The 16,083-nt window shown below is 35.4% G+C and overlaps 1 protein-coding gene across 3 annotated transcripts in view; it reads right to left on the bottom strand.

Moving 5' to 3' along the window:
- The window catches only part of RAD54B (RAD54 homolog B), a 69,994-nt gene that overhangs the window by 11,134 nt on the left and 42,777 nt on the right, over nt 1-16,083 (bottom strand). For all 3 annotated transcript variants that reach the window (XM_006191985.2, XM_032468043.1, XM_032468042.1), the window contains 6 exons: nt 14,857-15,019; nt 12,216-12,441; nt 11,757-11,964; nt 6,808-6,947; nt 4,117-4,407; nt 277-452 (listed from right to left, as the gene is read on the bottom strand). In XM_006191985.2, the coding sequence (XP_006192047.2) occupies nt 277-452; nt 4,117-4,407; nt 6,808-6,947; nt 11,757-11,964; nt 12,216-12,441; nt 14,857-15,019 (1,204 nt within the window). The remainder of the gene's footprint in view (nt 1-276; nt 453-4,116; nt 4,408-6,807; nt 6,948-11,756; nt 11,965-12,215; nt 12,442-14,856; nt 15,020-16,083) is intronic.

Raw genomic sequence — 16,083 nt, 5'->3', positions numbered from 1 at the left:
AAACTAGTTAGGTATTATGTATCAAGACATCACTAGGTTTTTTTTTTTAATATATGTATTTACTTTACATTTAGTTTTTCTTAAGTAAAAACTTGCACATTGTTAATGTTAAGTTTACAAAAGACTGGGAGCTGACCATGTGCCCAAAGAAGAAAACAACTTATTTTTAATGCTTTCTTCTTTTCAAAAAGAGGCAGGGAGGGGAAGCAGTAAGGACACAGCCTAAGCCAAAATTCCACCAACACTTACAAGCCATTTGTTAAATTGACCTCTTACTTTTCAGCAGGACGAAGTTCGTGGACAGCAGCCAAGAGCTTTGACAGCACCTGCAGTTTTCCTGACTCTTCCTCAGTAACCGTGAGAGGGTTGTAATCAGCAGGGAACACACTGATCAAACCTTCATATAGATGCCTTTCTTCATTCTCATCCCAAGTTGAGCTATGCTCTTTTTCCTATTCAAAAGGATGATTATTAATGCTGGTTCATATTTATCTTTTTTTTATCTGGGAGGGAAAAAATGCTAAAATTATGGGAAAAAACCTGAAGATTATTAATAGCTACCTGAAAAGCCCAATCTAATTGTTATCTAAATCTTTATAGGTCACAATTTGGTCACTTTTGATTACTGCTCCCTGAACCCCACAAGTGCAGTATCACTGCCTGTGTGTAGTTGAGGGGGGAGGAGGCGGAGAGCAGAGAAATAAAGGAGAGGAAAAGAGAGGGCAAACAGTGCCAGGAAATCTATCCTCTCCAAAACCCTGAGACTTCTCATCATTGCTACCTCATCTCTCTTCCTTCCCTGCCGTTACTTTTATCTCCTGATTTGTGGGCTCACACAGTACCTCCTAGATAATCAAAATCAAAGCACAACTGTTGACTCAGTCTTATCAATTTCTTCTGCAAGAAGAAACAACTCTACCAAGAAGTTAACTCAGAAATGTATTCCTACTTAAAACAGTTTATTTTACCAATAGTTTTTAGAACAATTTTATTCCAAAAAGATTATCACCACCCTCTGAAATTTCCCCTCCAAAACTGACTGGCTGACATGTGAACACATAACTGGAGATCACATTTATTAATGACTGCATCGCTTTTTTAGGTTAAATTTCTGGGATTGGCAGTTCTCATTCTCGCCCACATTTACCAGATTTATCACTGTCCTTGAAAACTTTGTTCAGCCTACTCCCCGCTGCCTGGAATGTGTCATCATTTTTTTGCCCCATTATCCTAATCCTATAAATATTCGAGGACCGAATGCAAATTCCATCTGATTACTCATAGCCACCCTTTTTGGGGCATTGAGTCTTAACCTTTATGGTTACACAATACATTTCAACTTTGAATTTATTTAGTTGTGCAATTAACTATATACTTTTTTTTTTTATAATTCCCCAGTGTGTGTTTTTATAATTCCCCAGTATAATTTCATGTGTGTTGTAGTCCTTCTTTAATAATAATAGAAATATCTTAAGGGCAGTGAGTCATGTAGTGTAAAAAGCTGGGTGCAAAGTACTAATTTTAATTTAGCTTATTCCCAAAATAGGGCAATGTTTTGGTAAAGTTACTTGATTAAAAATAGTTGGAACCCTAAGATATTTGTATCACTGGAATATATGAGAGGAGAGATGGTTGCTAGCTGCTTTGGGCTAGGTTTCTGAAAATGCATACACCTTGGCAAAGTTATCCAACGACCACAGACCCAGAGTCTAATCCACAGCTTTTCATATTCAGAAACTTGCATATGCTTAAACTCTAGGGATATGAGTCATACTAACCAAATTAAGAAACTGAGTAAGTCAGAATATAAATTTATTGACCTATGAATGAGACCTACCTATTTATATCAATTGGTTATGCATTCTGTCTCATGAAAGGTCAATGGGGAAGCCATATCATCAGCAGAAAGTTGTCTGATGGATATTAAATCAAAATACAGAGGAGATGAGTGATCTTAATGCACAAGTTCTCAGCCAGGAACACGTTAATCAGAATCATTTGGGAGAACTTTTTCAGAATCTTCACGGCTTGAGTCCTACTCTCAGATTCTGAATCAGCTCGAATGTGTCAAGGCCTGGAAAAATAGTCTTGATGAAGACTATAATATGTAGCCCTAATTAAGAATCAACTAATAGATAATGCCTTTATACTGCGAAGGCCTGACACATGGAGGTGCATCGCAGAGATTTATCAGTTAGTCTTCTCACGTCAACTAGACAGGGTAGTCTCTTCTCTGACTTTATGCAACCCTTCAGTTGTGAGTTGTAAACTTTTTTTATTATATCCCACCTATATTTCTTGAAGAGAAATACATCACCTTGACTGAACCTGGGAAACAATCTGCTTTCAATAGGAGCACATTTATAAGCCACTGCTTGAAGTTTACTTACTTTTATATGTGGAGGCTCATTTCAGCCACTTTGTATCAATCCTTGTTTGCTATGATGTTAGAGGGAAGGCTTTACTGAATCTCTGACTGTAAACTGTGTACCCTATTTGAAGTTTGTAGTATCCTATGCCTATTATTAGTTAAGTGGTATATTCTGGGCCATCAAAGGGTCTTCCTTTTAAGGAAATATTTTGTCTTCTATTTCTGCTGGGCATTATGCCCAAAGGGTTTAATTTTTATCACTGTGTATAGAATCTGCTTCTTTAAAAGTTGCTTAATAAACTGTTATAATCCTGTCTACTGCAAAGTTACAGAAAGCTGACTTCTCCTATGATAAACAATGCAAATGTAATCCATTGTAGGAATAAACTTGGAGAATTCTGGTAAGACACCATATTCCCTAAGTAATTAATTAATTAATAATTATTAATTAATAAATAATTAATGGCACCCACAAGTTTTCTTTTGCTTTGCTTGCAAATTATAATTTTACTGTTTAAAGGAAAAATGAAACAATAAAAATTAAAAGTGAGTTGGGGATAACAGGGTATTGATAGTTAATGTACAACTTCCACAGCCAGGCATTCTGCTAGGCTCTTTCCGTATTATTTCATCAAATTGCCACAATAACATTATCAGGAAGTTGTTACCATCTCTGCCTTGCAGTTAAGACTGGCTAAGGCTCGTAGACGTAACTTGACCATGGTTAAACTTGCCCTTAGTTAAAGAACTAGTAAGTAGTAGAGTGGGGACTGATACCTAGTTCCAACTCCAAAACAGAAAACTCTCACCGTGCTCCACACTGCCTGATGTTCATTAAATATCCAAATGGGCAGCTCAACTATGTAGCCATTAAAAATCATATTTGTAAAAAGCATCTAATTTGAGGAAATGTCCATGACTTATTTAGTGAAAAAGAACAGTCGACTTTTAAATAATAAGCATAGCATCATTGAAGTTAAGTTTCTGTAGAAAAAGATTACATGCTTATCTCTGAGCTCCTGTTTCCCCGCCACAAAATGAGGTTGGTAATGACAGCACTTATGCTATAGAAATGTGTGAAGAATAAACAAAATACTACTAGGAAAGTACTTAGCATTTTGGTACAGTGTAACTGCCTAATAAGTGCTAGCCAGGATTATTAATACCAAAATGTGGTTTTCTCTGGCTGGAGATCTCTTTATAACAAATTCCTCAAAGTGGTATTGCCAGGCCACACGATACATAAAATTTTAAGGTTTTTGATACAACGTGGCCAAACTATCTCCCAGTTGTACCAACTTACATTCTAACTAGTACATGGTCTCTACTGGCTTCTTTGTGATTTTCTGAATTTTTTAAGTTTCATACAACAACCATGTATTACTTTTATAATACGAAAAAGTAATTTTTAATGATAAACTTTCTATTTACTAGCATGAAACAAATGAAACTGACTGGCTATGTTAATATAAAACAGGAAGGGAAACCAGGACCAAGCAGTAGATGGGGCACTAAAGGCACGGGGCACACACTCCAGAAGGCAGAGCCTCAGACCCATTTCATCGCTGGTTCAGCTCAGTGGCTGTGAACACGCTCTGAGGAACAAGCAGGGCTGGGGGAGCGCTGGGGCAGAAGCTCACTGGAGAGGCGGCACAGCTTGTGGAAAACTCACAAGTGCCCTCTTAGATTCATATGATACAGAATCCTCAGCTCAAAATCCTGACACAGCCTCACACGCTACTTACCTTCACGGAGCTGAACAAAAGGCAGGGGTGATTGCACAGTTTCTTAAGGGCTCCAATACATATTAGATGAGAACTATTTTCCAACAATCCTTGAAGACAGAATCTGACAGCCTGAGAATTCAGCAGCTTTCGATAGAGTTCGATCTGCAGTGCTCCTGGTCGGCAAAAGACTACATTCTCTATTTTCGGTGGGAGATACTTATTTATGACTTCTTGGGTTCTTCTAAGGATAAAGAGCCCAGTGAGGCAGGTAAGCTCAGCTGCCCTTCTCTCTCCCAGCTCCTTTTCCTCCTGGAAAAGCAGCAGACTTAGAAGTGTTTTAGACAAAAAAAATCACACACAGTTAAAATGAACATTAAGCATTTTATAATAATTAACCATCTACTAATTGCTTCCCTTTGGATTTTTTTTAACAAAAGAAATGAAATATAAGTTTAGAATAGAAAAAGCAACTATGATCTCTTTCAATGTTCAGCATAATTTCATTGAGAGCCACTAGAAATAAGTAATCTACAAACTGGATTATTCCGAAAGCAAACTTTTATGTGAAGACAGTAATGGTACATAGTCTTAAAATCATTAGCAAAGAACTAATACAGCAAATTCTTGGAAGAAAATATTTTGATAAGTTATTGATCCTAAAACTAAGCCTACAAGAAATTACTAGCATGAGGCACTGCTGATTCTTTCAGAATCATTACATGTTGTTCATTAAATAATAGTACATTTTTAAAGTCAAAATACAGTATGAATGAAATATATTTTTAAATTCTCTATATGGGGGAGGCTACTGCTCAGTGGTAAAGTGCACGCCTAGACTGCATGAGGTCCTGGGTTCAATCCCCAGTACCTCCATTAAATAAATAAATAAATAAATAAATAAATAAACCTAATCACCTCCCCTCAACAAAAAATTTTTAAATAAGTAAGTTCTCTATATAGAATCTTTTTTTATTGAAGTATAGTTGATTCACAATGTTGCATTAGTTTTAGGTGTACAGCAAAGTGATTTAGCTATACATATACATATATATATTTCTTTTTCAGATTCTTTTCCATTATAGGTTATTACAGGATAGTGAATATAGTTCCCTGTGCTGTACAGTAGGTCCTTGTTGTTTATCTATTTTATATATAGTAATGTGTATATGTTAATCCCAAACTCCTAATTTATCCCTCCCCCAACCTCTTTCCCCTTTAGTCACCAGTTTGTTCTCTGTGTCTGTGAATCTACTTCTGGTTTGCATTTTTTTTTTTTAGATTCCACATATAAATGATATCATATAATATTTGTGTTTCTCTGTCTGACCTGCTTCACTTAGTATGATAATCTCTAGATCCGTGAGTGTACAGAACTTCACAGTGAAGTTTAAAGTAGATCCCATATGTACACAATTGTTTCTGTACAAATCATAGAAAATTTCCCTTATATTTTAAAATTATTTTCAATTTTTATTACAAAAGAAATAGGTCCACCGAAGAAAGATCAGAAAATAGTTATGCAAAAATAAGAAAATTAAAACCAACTTTCATCAACCAGAAAAAACCGATGCTCACAAGACTTTTTCTGTATATCTTCAAAATTGTGTTACATAAATATGCAAATATATTTGATGTTCTACTTTTATTTTTATTTGTAACCAGAACAGGATCTCAAACTGAAAGCTTCATGGGAACAAGAAACCAGTTTGGCTTACCATCATATTCCTCAGTGTTTGGCACTTAGCATTTGGCCCACTTTTAGTAACTAATATATAAGTGTTGCGTAAATAAATGAATGTGACTTTATTTTTAAATAATGTATCATAAACATTTTCCATGATATCAAATATTTATGCATAAACCATTATTTCCTGGATTATGGAAAATACTCAATAAACATTTGTTAACTAATCATGGTACTGTATTAATTCTGGGATTCACTTTTTTTTTCACTCTAACTTCTCTATAATAGGATGCTTTCACAATCAATGACTTCTTAACATTATAATTGACAGAATGTTTTCCTTACTGGTACAACAAATAATGGTGCATCTTAGAATTAATAGTACTTTAGGTTTAATGAATGCAGTACCCATACAACACGCAGAATCTAATTTAACCATTTGCCTGTCTTTACAAATATTTTATTTCTAATTAGTTTGTTTTCTTTAGTTTGTTTCTAATTTTTTACCCTTACAGCTAAATCTCTAAGCACATCTATAATTATTTCTTTATAATAAATTTCTAAAAGTGGTATTGCCAGGCCACAACATATATCCTATTTTAAGACTTTTGATATATATTGCCAAACTATCCTCCATCATACCAATTTATATTCCACCAGAAGAGGACAGTTATGGAACTTGCTATTACTGTGTAAATCCAACCAGCTAAAACATCAGTAGAAAACCACAAAAGTTACTTCATGGTTATTTGGCTGACTTTTTCAATACCAGGATAAGGATGAACATTTTTATATGTTTACTATCATTTATAATTCTTTGTGAAGTGCCTATTTATACATTTTTTTTAAAGTGATAATGTCATTTTCTAAAGTAACAAGTGGAAGAGGAATTGAAAGATTATGGGAAAAATAAAGAATTCAATCTACTAATTTAATTTTTCCTAAATTAAAATAATACCCAAGTTATGGATAATTTTCCCAGACATACTGCTCTTTTTTAACCTACTTATTAAAATAAATCATACCTCAGAAGCAGAAGGCTGTCTTGATATAATGATGGGTTCTTCATATATTTTTCTATAAGATGACAAAGAGCCTAATATTCCTGGATTTACAAAATCAATTAATGCAAAAAATTCTTGGAGATCATTCTGAACTGGAGTACCTAAAGAGATAAAAGTGATAAGAAGGTCAAATTCGTGCTTTACAATATCAGGTCTTTACAGAAATTTGTACTCTCTACCCTAAGAGAATCAAACACAAGCAAAGTCTCAAACTAAGAAAGAGCAGCTAAATCAAGTTTTTTTTTTAATCGAGTTTTTTTAAATTAATAATTATATAAAATTTTAACTCTGGTTTTAACTGTCAACTAAAATCTTATTTAGTACAGCTCTGGAGTCTAACTGCTTGGGTTCAAATCCCACCTGCATCACGTACTCTATGAATAACCCTGGGCAAGTTTCTTACTTACAATTTTATCAGCTGTAAAATAGGGGTAAAAATAGCAGCTCCTGGGGTTGTGAGAATCAAAGGAGTAAACTCAGACACTAAGAACAGTGCTTGGAGCACAATAAATGTTCCATAACTGTGAACTGTTGTCATTATAACCGTGTGGCTCTGGACAAGTTGCTTAAGCTCTTTTAAATTAAACTCGGGATTTTTATTCACTTAATAAAGTGGGAAGGGAAGATAATAATTTCCCAGTGGTATTACAATGAAAAGTAGAGGAAGTGGATGTGAAGTGCCTGACATTTAGTAGACACAGTGAATGGCACCTAAGATCATTACCTGACAAAGTTATCGGGTAACACTGGGATCTTCACTAATCCTAAAGGTTGACGTGGACTGTAACGGATTAACATACCCTGCACATATCACATACTCAATAACTTCTGGCTAACTAATTTTCAAAGAAACACTAGCATGTTTCAACAACTGTAATAACATAAAATGAACATATAAATCAGCATAGTAGAACAGCATAATTTCAGATGAGTTTTAAATAACAGACCACAAAAAGTTGTCCAAAGATACAAATAAGAAGTAAATAAAAATGCACTTATTTCAGTAACAGACAACATGGATTTGACAATGTTAGGGAGTTTCATGATCACTTCCTTCAAAACTAAATGGGTGAACCCAAGGTTGGACCAATGCTTACTAATTTTTTTTAAAACATCTAGTTAATTCCAAATTGTTTAGACACATCACAAAGTTAAAGAAAATATATTTATATTGGTATGCATTTTGTTTAGCCCTTAAAAGAATTTCCATGACAATGATTAATAAAAATAGGGAAAATGGGAAAAGCAAGAAGGAAAAAGGGGAAAAAGGTACAAGGATCATTGTGGTTGGCTTCCACTCATCCAACCCCAAATGATTAACCCCAGCTAATTGGTAATCCTATCCCCTTTGCCAATGACTGATGGAAGAAAGGGCCTGTCTTTACTTGGGGTCCCAGAAGCAGAACCTGAGATAAGAATTGGGCTACACATGATTTATGGAGAGAGTACTCTCAGGAGAAAGGGAATAATGGAATCAGAAAATGCAGGAGAAGAAACTAACAATTTAGCTTGAGCTAAATTATAGGAGCCTTAAGAGCAAAAACTGCATGATAGAGTTGGTCCTGAAATTACCCTGAGGCAAAGGAGCTAGCATTTTTAACCCCTCTATGTGAGTCACTCATTGACCAAGCCGCAAGGGAGAGAGGAAGCTCTCACTCAACCAATGATAATTCTCCAGAAAAGGCAGGATTGCTTAATCATAGTCCCAGCAGCTTAGGGATAGGGCGAGAGCCCAGAAGAGGCGAGCTAGGGAGGGCACCAACAGCTTCCACCAAGAGTGTGTGACCCATCCTTCCCAGTGAGATATGAGAGGAAGTCAGAGAGAAGCCTGGGAAAGCTTCCTCACTCTTAAAGATGGAGCAAAAGGCAGAGCCAGTCCTGGTTCTCCTTTAAATACCACCACTGCTAGGTGTGATATCTGGAACTGCTGTGGTCACCTGCGAGGAGCATGAGGATGAAGTCAACCCCAAACATGGCACAGTGGAGAACAAAAAGAACCGGAATCCCTGACAACACTGTTCAGCTGCCGTACCACCACCCCTGGAACCTGCCCTAGCTCCAGACTCGCAGTTGTGAGAATAAGCATATCTGGTCCAGGTATCTGTAACTTGCACTTGGAATCACCCTAACTGATACACAAGGGAAAGAGGCAAAAGCAAAACTGGGAAAAAGAAAAGCAAAACGTAAGAAACGGAAAACTAGGGGGGAGGGTATAGCCCAAGTGGTAGAGTGCATGCTTAGCATGCATGAGGTCCTGGGTTCAATCCCCAGTACCTCCTTTAAAAATAAATCTAATCACATCCCCCACCAAAATAAAATAATTAAATAATACGATTATAAAATAAAAGAACTGTAAAAAAAGAAGGGGAAAAGAAAAAGGATTTAGGGCAGAAAATAAGAAGGAAAAAGAAAAAAAGAAGGAAAAGAAAAGAAGAGAAGGGGCATGTGGCTACAAGAGAGCCAATATAATACACTAGCATAGCATCAGTCTGAGAAGTTGTCACAAATGTCAGGAAGTTGTCTAGTCCCCAGTTCACTGCTTCTAGTATTCTTTTCTAATTCTAGACTAAGTAGAACCTGTAGAAGAAGCTAAATAATTTAATATTAATAAAAGTCGAGCAGCAATGTCCTGTGACAAGAAAAAAGGAAATACTGAAGACTGTCAAGTAAAGTTGGTATGTTCACTAAAACTACTTTCAGGGCGATGGAAGTGGAACTTCTAAGGGAAATTGAGAGAACTCTCTTTCCCTACCTCCATCCCAGCAATAAAAGCTTTTTCTTTGTTTTACTGTTTACTTTTTAAGGAGACATCAGTCTACCACCCAACCCAAGTATGGAACACTGCCAATAACTACACCTGTATCCTCGTCTACTACCTCCATGAAAAGCTCCAAGAGCTCTTCACACATACTCATGCATCACCTTTCCTCTAGTCCTGTAATTTCACTTCTAGGAGTCTATACAAAGAAATTACATGCTGATAGATACTCATCACATTTCAAAATTATGCAATGTCATAGGAAAATGTTTACATTGAGTGTATTTTGATGTGCATACGTGCATGTTTGAATAAAGATGTATTTTGTGTGTGTATATATAAAGAATAAAGACACATGCATGTTTCTTCTGTGAGTGTGTGTGTGTGTGAGTAACAAAACATGACAAAATGCTAAGTTAATTAAGAAATTGAGATTGGAGGGTGATTTCCATTCTCTAGTTTCTAAGCATGTTATAATATAGCTATATGTGTATGTACCCACGTATGCATCTGTGTGTGTGGTAGATATTTAATGAGAATTTTGCTTTGAATCTCACTCAGATTTTTCTTTTTTATAATATGATGAAAGAATATCTAACATCTTATAACAAGATGCTGTGGACTGAACTGTGTCCCCTCAAAATTCATCTGTTGAAGCCCTAATTCCCAATGTAACTATTTACAGACAGGGCATTTAAGGAGGTAACTAAGATTAAAGATGTTCGTAAGGCCGGGGCCCTAATCCAATATGATGACTATCCTTTCAAGAAGACAGAAAGACACAGGGATGCACACACAGAGGGGACGCAGCGAGCAGGTGGTCATCTGCAAGTCAAGGAGAGAGGCCTCAGGAGACACCAAACTTGCTGACACCTTGATGCTGGACTTCCAGCCTCCAGAACTGTGACAAAACACATCTGTGCTGTCGAAGAAGTTTACCACCCAGCCCGTGGTATTTTGTTACAGCAGAAAGCAAAACCAAATTACTTTCACTTAATTCTTAGTCTTTGAGCACCTATTAAGCACACAGCACCGCATGTACTCAAAAACAAATGTTACTTCCATAATAAGACACAAACCATCTTGGGAGTGAGATGTCCTACCACTACAAAAGGGGAGACTTTATTCAGGCAATTCTAAGGAGATAAAAACCAACTATAAGTATGTCTAAATGTAAGAGGTGATTAGTGCCAGTTTTCACCTAAATTCACAGTTCAGATGCAGCAGCGACAAGGACAGGAAAGCAGAAACGAGCTAAAGAATAAAGGAGGCAACGCTAACCCCTCAAAGGAAACAAACACTAGTCACCATCAGGAGGGTCCTTCTGAATGACGACCCACAATCATTTTCTACTAAAAATATTAAATTTAATTTGTAAGGCTAGTTGAATTGATATTTGCTTATAATTGAGAATATTAGTAAAACTGTCCATTTCTGCTAAAGGACATCATCTGATTTTCAAACAGAGGAGAATCTACTATTTTTCTATTATTATTACCTAAAAGTAATTTTAATTTCTCACCCCAAAGCAAGGTGTGGGAGAAAAGCTACACTGAGCTATACAGGCCTAATTCTAGTCTCGGCCTTAAGGTAAAAAGGAGTAGGCAGAAAAGGATTCATGTATTTACACACAGTCAGTCCCACCTTTCCAGACAGTCTGGGCCAGAAGCTTTGGCCAGCAATAATCTGTATGCATACAGCACAAACATAGAGAAATAATGGATATTTATGTTAAACACTTACCATGTGTCAGGTAGTCTTCTAAGAACTTCACGTGGATTAACTCAGCTGGCCCCACAAGAACCCTAAGATCCCCATTTCACATATAAGGAAACTAAGGTACAGAGAAGTAGAACTCACACAAAGGTGCACAGCTGTAAATGTCAGACTTGGAAGCACAGGCAGCCCAGCCCCACCTCCTACGTTCTTCACCACAATACCATTGTGTTTACTCCTCAAAAAATCCAAAATCTGGGTTGCAGAACATTGCAGAGGGATTTGATCATTCAGAATCCTACCAAGACTCAACTAACACAGCTTTATTAGTATAGTTCCACCCATCACCATCAATTCTTTGGATGCCAAACATCACACTACAAGTTCTGCCTATTCACAAGGCAAAAATAACATCTTCCCAAAAGTAACTACTGACCAGTTAGAATTATTCTTTTCTCACAAGAGAGGCTAATGAGGGCTGTAGTTGTCTTAATGGCGCTGTTCTTCAAACGATGCCCCTCATCACAAATTAGAAGATCAAATTTTATACTCTTAATTTGATCCAGGGATCGAAGTAACATTTCATAACTGATGATAAGAACAGAATAAAATGGAGATTTGGCGAATTCATCTACTTTGTGGTCCTAAAAAAAAGATAATATTTAAAAAATCACTGGCAGAAACTGTGTGGAATCAAATTTAAGCAGCATATTCCTGACATTAACGAAGTATTAAAATATGTTAACTCAACCAAATTATAGGGCGATTCCATTTACCTGCAAAGTGTTACATACACTTGAAAAACTGCTGCACAGAGAGTGAAAACCGTAGTACTGATTTGGAAGGCTAGAGATTTAAAAAAATGACCAAGGCCAAACTTTCAAAATTCTCTTACCTGATCAACAGTAAATACCTTGATCCTTTCTCTTCCTAGCCATTTTTGAAATTCTTTCCTCCAGTTATTCACCAAGCTTCCAGGTGTGACAATAAGTGTCTTCTTTATTACTGGCTTGCCACCATAGGGTCCCTGACACTGTAGCGTCCAGATGAGCGAAATACATTGCAGTGTTTTCCCTAAACCCATTTCATCAGCAAGAATAGCTCCACATCTGCCATTCACCCTGTTAGAAACAATTATACCTCCTTTAATCACAGGAGGAAAATATTTTACTCTCCTAACATTGTCACCTATTAGTCAAGAACCAGAAGCTAATATTTTATAATTAGGATGAATTCTAGCCCCCACTAAATACGTTTTCTAGCTCTTCATTCAACTGATTTCTAACATACTTCTCTCTTGCATCTTTGATAATTATATTCATAATATATTTATTATCAACTAAATTACTAAAACAAATTGAGATTACAGAGTTAAACCTAAATCATCTGTTATTATCACGTATATGTATTTAGAGACTAGAAATGAACCCCAATTTTATATCTATTTTGAGAAATTTAACTATAACCATGCTTCTCAGCACTAACAGTTGGGCAATTTTTATCAGTTTCAGTATTAGATATTGAGACAGTTTAAATATATTGTAAGATCAACTAGAAAGATCTATCAATCTGTATTTATGATTCTCTAACAGTAAATGAAGTCCTCAACCTAAATAACTCCTTTCACTTTAACAAAAACCAAACACTAACTGTTTGGTCTAATACATGTAATTTAGTAAAAATCTTATCTTACAAACCTACTTGGTTAATGTAATTTAAAATTAAATATTATAAGGAATATAATTATTAGTAATTATTATAGTAAATATAATTATTAGTAAGTCATATTTATACCACTTCATAGTTTTTACAGCTCTTTGATATGTATGAGATATACATTTTAAGTTATAAAGTCCAAAGGAACTAATCAGGATATTATCAAAAATATAAGTGTAGTTTCTTAATCCATCCTATTTCTTATTAGTGGGAATAATAACCAAAAACAATTTTACACATGTTTTCCATCTCAATGGGTAGAGAAAAAATTACAAACATCAGTTAGAGCCACCATTATTATTTTAGATCAACAATTTGCCACTGCAAGATTCCAGCTAATGGAGACATAGTGAGTGGCAGAGAGAAAACAGTGACCCGTCCTTACATGGTGGAGGGAAGAGAGCAGGAAGTCCTCAGCGAAAGATGAACCTTGAGCATATTTTTAAAGGTAAATAGGAACTCACTACATTAATTGGATAGATCAATAGAGTTAAAGCTTGAACTGAATTCCTAGCAAGGAAATATAAGGGTAGGAAGCTGGAGAGACAGGCAGAAGACAGAAGGTGAGGGTACTTACCCTTGAAACCTCAGACTGTATCTTGTAGGTCAGCATCTCCCAAACATTAGTCTTTCATGACTACCATCACAATTTTTTGCCATATATGTGATACTATATTTGTTGTTACGTATTTATTATTTTTCTTTAAATTAACTCATTTTACTTAGATTTATTGGAAAAGAAAATCATTTCTAAGCATAATTTAGCTGTGAAACCAAAGTTTAATGTGCTAATTTTTCTCTAATTATTCATTAACTAAATATGCTACTATTAAAGGTTAAAAATAAGGTTTGTCCATGTACACCTAAAATGATCCCACACACCACCCATATCACAATGGCTCCAAGTTCTGAGAGCTGTAATGATTTTAAGCAAGGAAGTGTCATGTTCAGAACTGTTTTCAGAAAAATCAAACTGGTGGTGATAAGCAGAATGGATTTGAGGAGCATCAGAAGCAGATACACCAGTTAGGAGCCACTGCAAAAGTCCAGACAAGGAATAATTTTATCACATCAGTGATGAGAGCTGCTACCATGAGGTGCCAGGAAAGATTAGGAACCAAATGCTATTTAGGAGGTCAAAATAATTAAAAGCTCAGGTTTGGTTAGATAGAGAAGGTAAGAGAGAAGAAATCAAAAATGGTATGATCTTCAAAAAAGAAGAGCAGATTCAAGAGAGAACAAATCTATAAAGTTTTCAGGAGATAATATTCCCTTAACCTGTCAGCATTCAAGGGACTTTTAGATTTGGGGGAATTTACATACCCAACTTCCTAGTAAATGACATATAAAAACCAAGGACCTATGCATGAAAAACAAAACAAAAAAAGGCCTGGAAGGAAATGCACTAAGAGCTAGCAGAGACCTTTGATTCGTTTCACCCTCTTTGTCTGGCTCATATGAATCTGTGTGTCTTCTACTTCAATTGTACTTCAACTACAATTCTTAAAGAAAACTCAATTTTAAAAGGGAAGGGACTCTTTTTTTTTTTTTTAAGTAGAGTTGAGATAAGAAGAAAATCTTTTTCCAAAATCCTCATAAGGAGGATGCCCAGGTCCTAGCAAGATGTCTGGCACACAGCATCCATCAAGATCCACTTTTGGAATAAACGCACACATAAAGTACCATTTGCCATTCCTACCAACTAACATTCATGATGTGCTCACAAAGACTGTAATATGCCAGGCTCTTACTAGAAAATCATTATGTTACAGGTTAAATCAGAACTCGGATTAGACCAAACAAATTATTTACTTTCCTACCTCATTCCCATCACACATTCATAGAGGAATATGATTCCTTCTTTCTGATGTGGTCGAAGGTGATACACAAGGTGAGGATCTACCACTACATCCACAATAGGAAAACAGTTCCTGTTGAACATCCATTGGTGATTATTATCTGGTCGTAGCATAACAAGGGAATCTTAAGAAAAAGGTAAAAGTATAATTATAAATATATTCCAGTTTCACTTTTTCAGTAACTACGTTATCTTGCTTTAATTACTCAGAAGAATAGAACTGTTTGCCATCATTTGTGGCAAAAAAAAAATCTTCAAATTCAGTAACAATAATGCTAAGCAAAGGTACGAAGTTTTTTAAAACCACAATAAAAATTTTAAATTAAAAAATTAAAATCTCATAATGCCTTATTGATATAAGATTTCATGCAAAGAATTACAAAGAGTTTTCCAAACTTCATGCCCAAAAGCACTTGGAAACCACTGAAATTCACTATTGTCTAACAAAGAATTCAGTAAGCCACAGCACTTAATAGTTCAGTATTCAGAGCAAAGAGAACTATTTCTAACTGAAAGCACAGGTTGGAATTTTGCCAGATGCTCTTGCTAACACTCAACTTCTTATTCTGGAAAGGCTCTCCAAACTTAACATAAAGGCTCCCTTTATTTTCAGTTCTGTGCACACTAACAATGACCATTACTCCTATTAATCAGAAGAACTGAGAAAGAATGACAAATTTTCCATTAATTTCACTACCACTATTTGCTCAAAGCTAAATACTACATTTATGAATGTAAAATTCATGAATCTTTGCAAAGCAGCATGAAGTAATCATCAAATAATAATGTAATTCCTTAGAAATATGCTAATACAATTTAAAAGATTGACTTAAAATCACCCAAATAATCAAATATAACTAGAAAGCCAGTCTCAACGGATAGATCAGAGCTCAAATAAACTTAACAAAAAAATTTTTTTGATATTTGTTTGTCTACATCATAGTAAAAAAATGAAATAGATGTTAAAAAATATAAAACAAAAAGAAAAAAGAGAAGAACAAAGAGACGAGAAAATGAGATTAAAAATAGGTTCCAGGAGCTTAAATAAACATCCATCAGTGTGCAACTACATAGTCACAAAGAGTAAGAGTCTGGCCATGTTTGCCAATAATAATTACACAGAGGAAAGTCTTCTGTGGATCTTCCCAGGTTTCTGAGCAAATAAAATGAACTCCCATTTTTGAGGTCA

This window comes from Camelus ferus, chromosome 25 (genome assembly GCF_009834535.1).
Source record: "Camelus ferus isolate YT-003-E chromosome 25, BCGSAC_Cfer_1.0, whole genome shotgun sequence".
NCBI lineage: Eukaryota > Metazoa > Chordata > Mammalia > Artiodactyla > Camelidae > Camelus > Camelus ferus.
The sequence above is the reverse complement of the archived record's forward strand: the minus strand, read 5'-3'. Positions and strand labels throughout refer to the sequence as shown.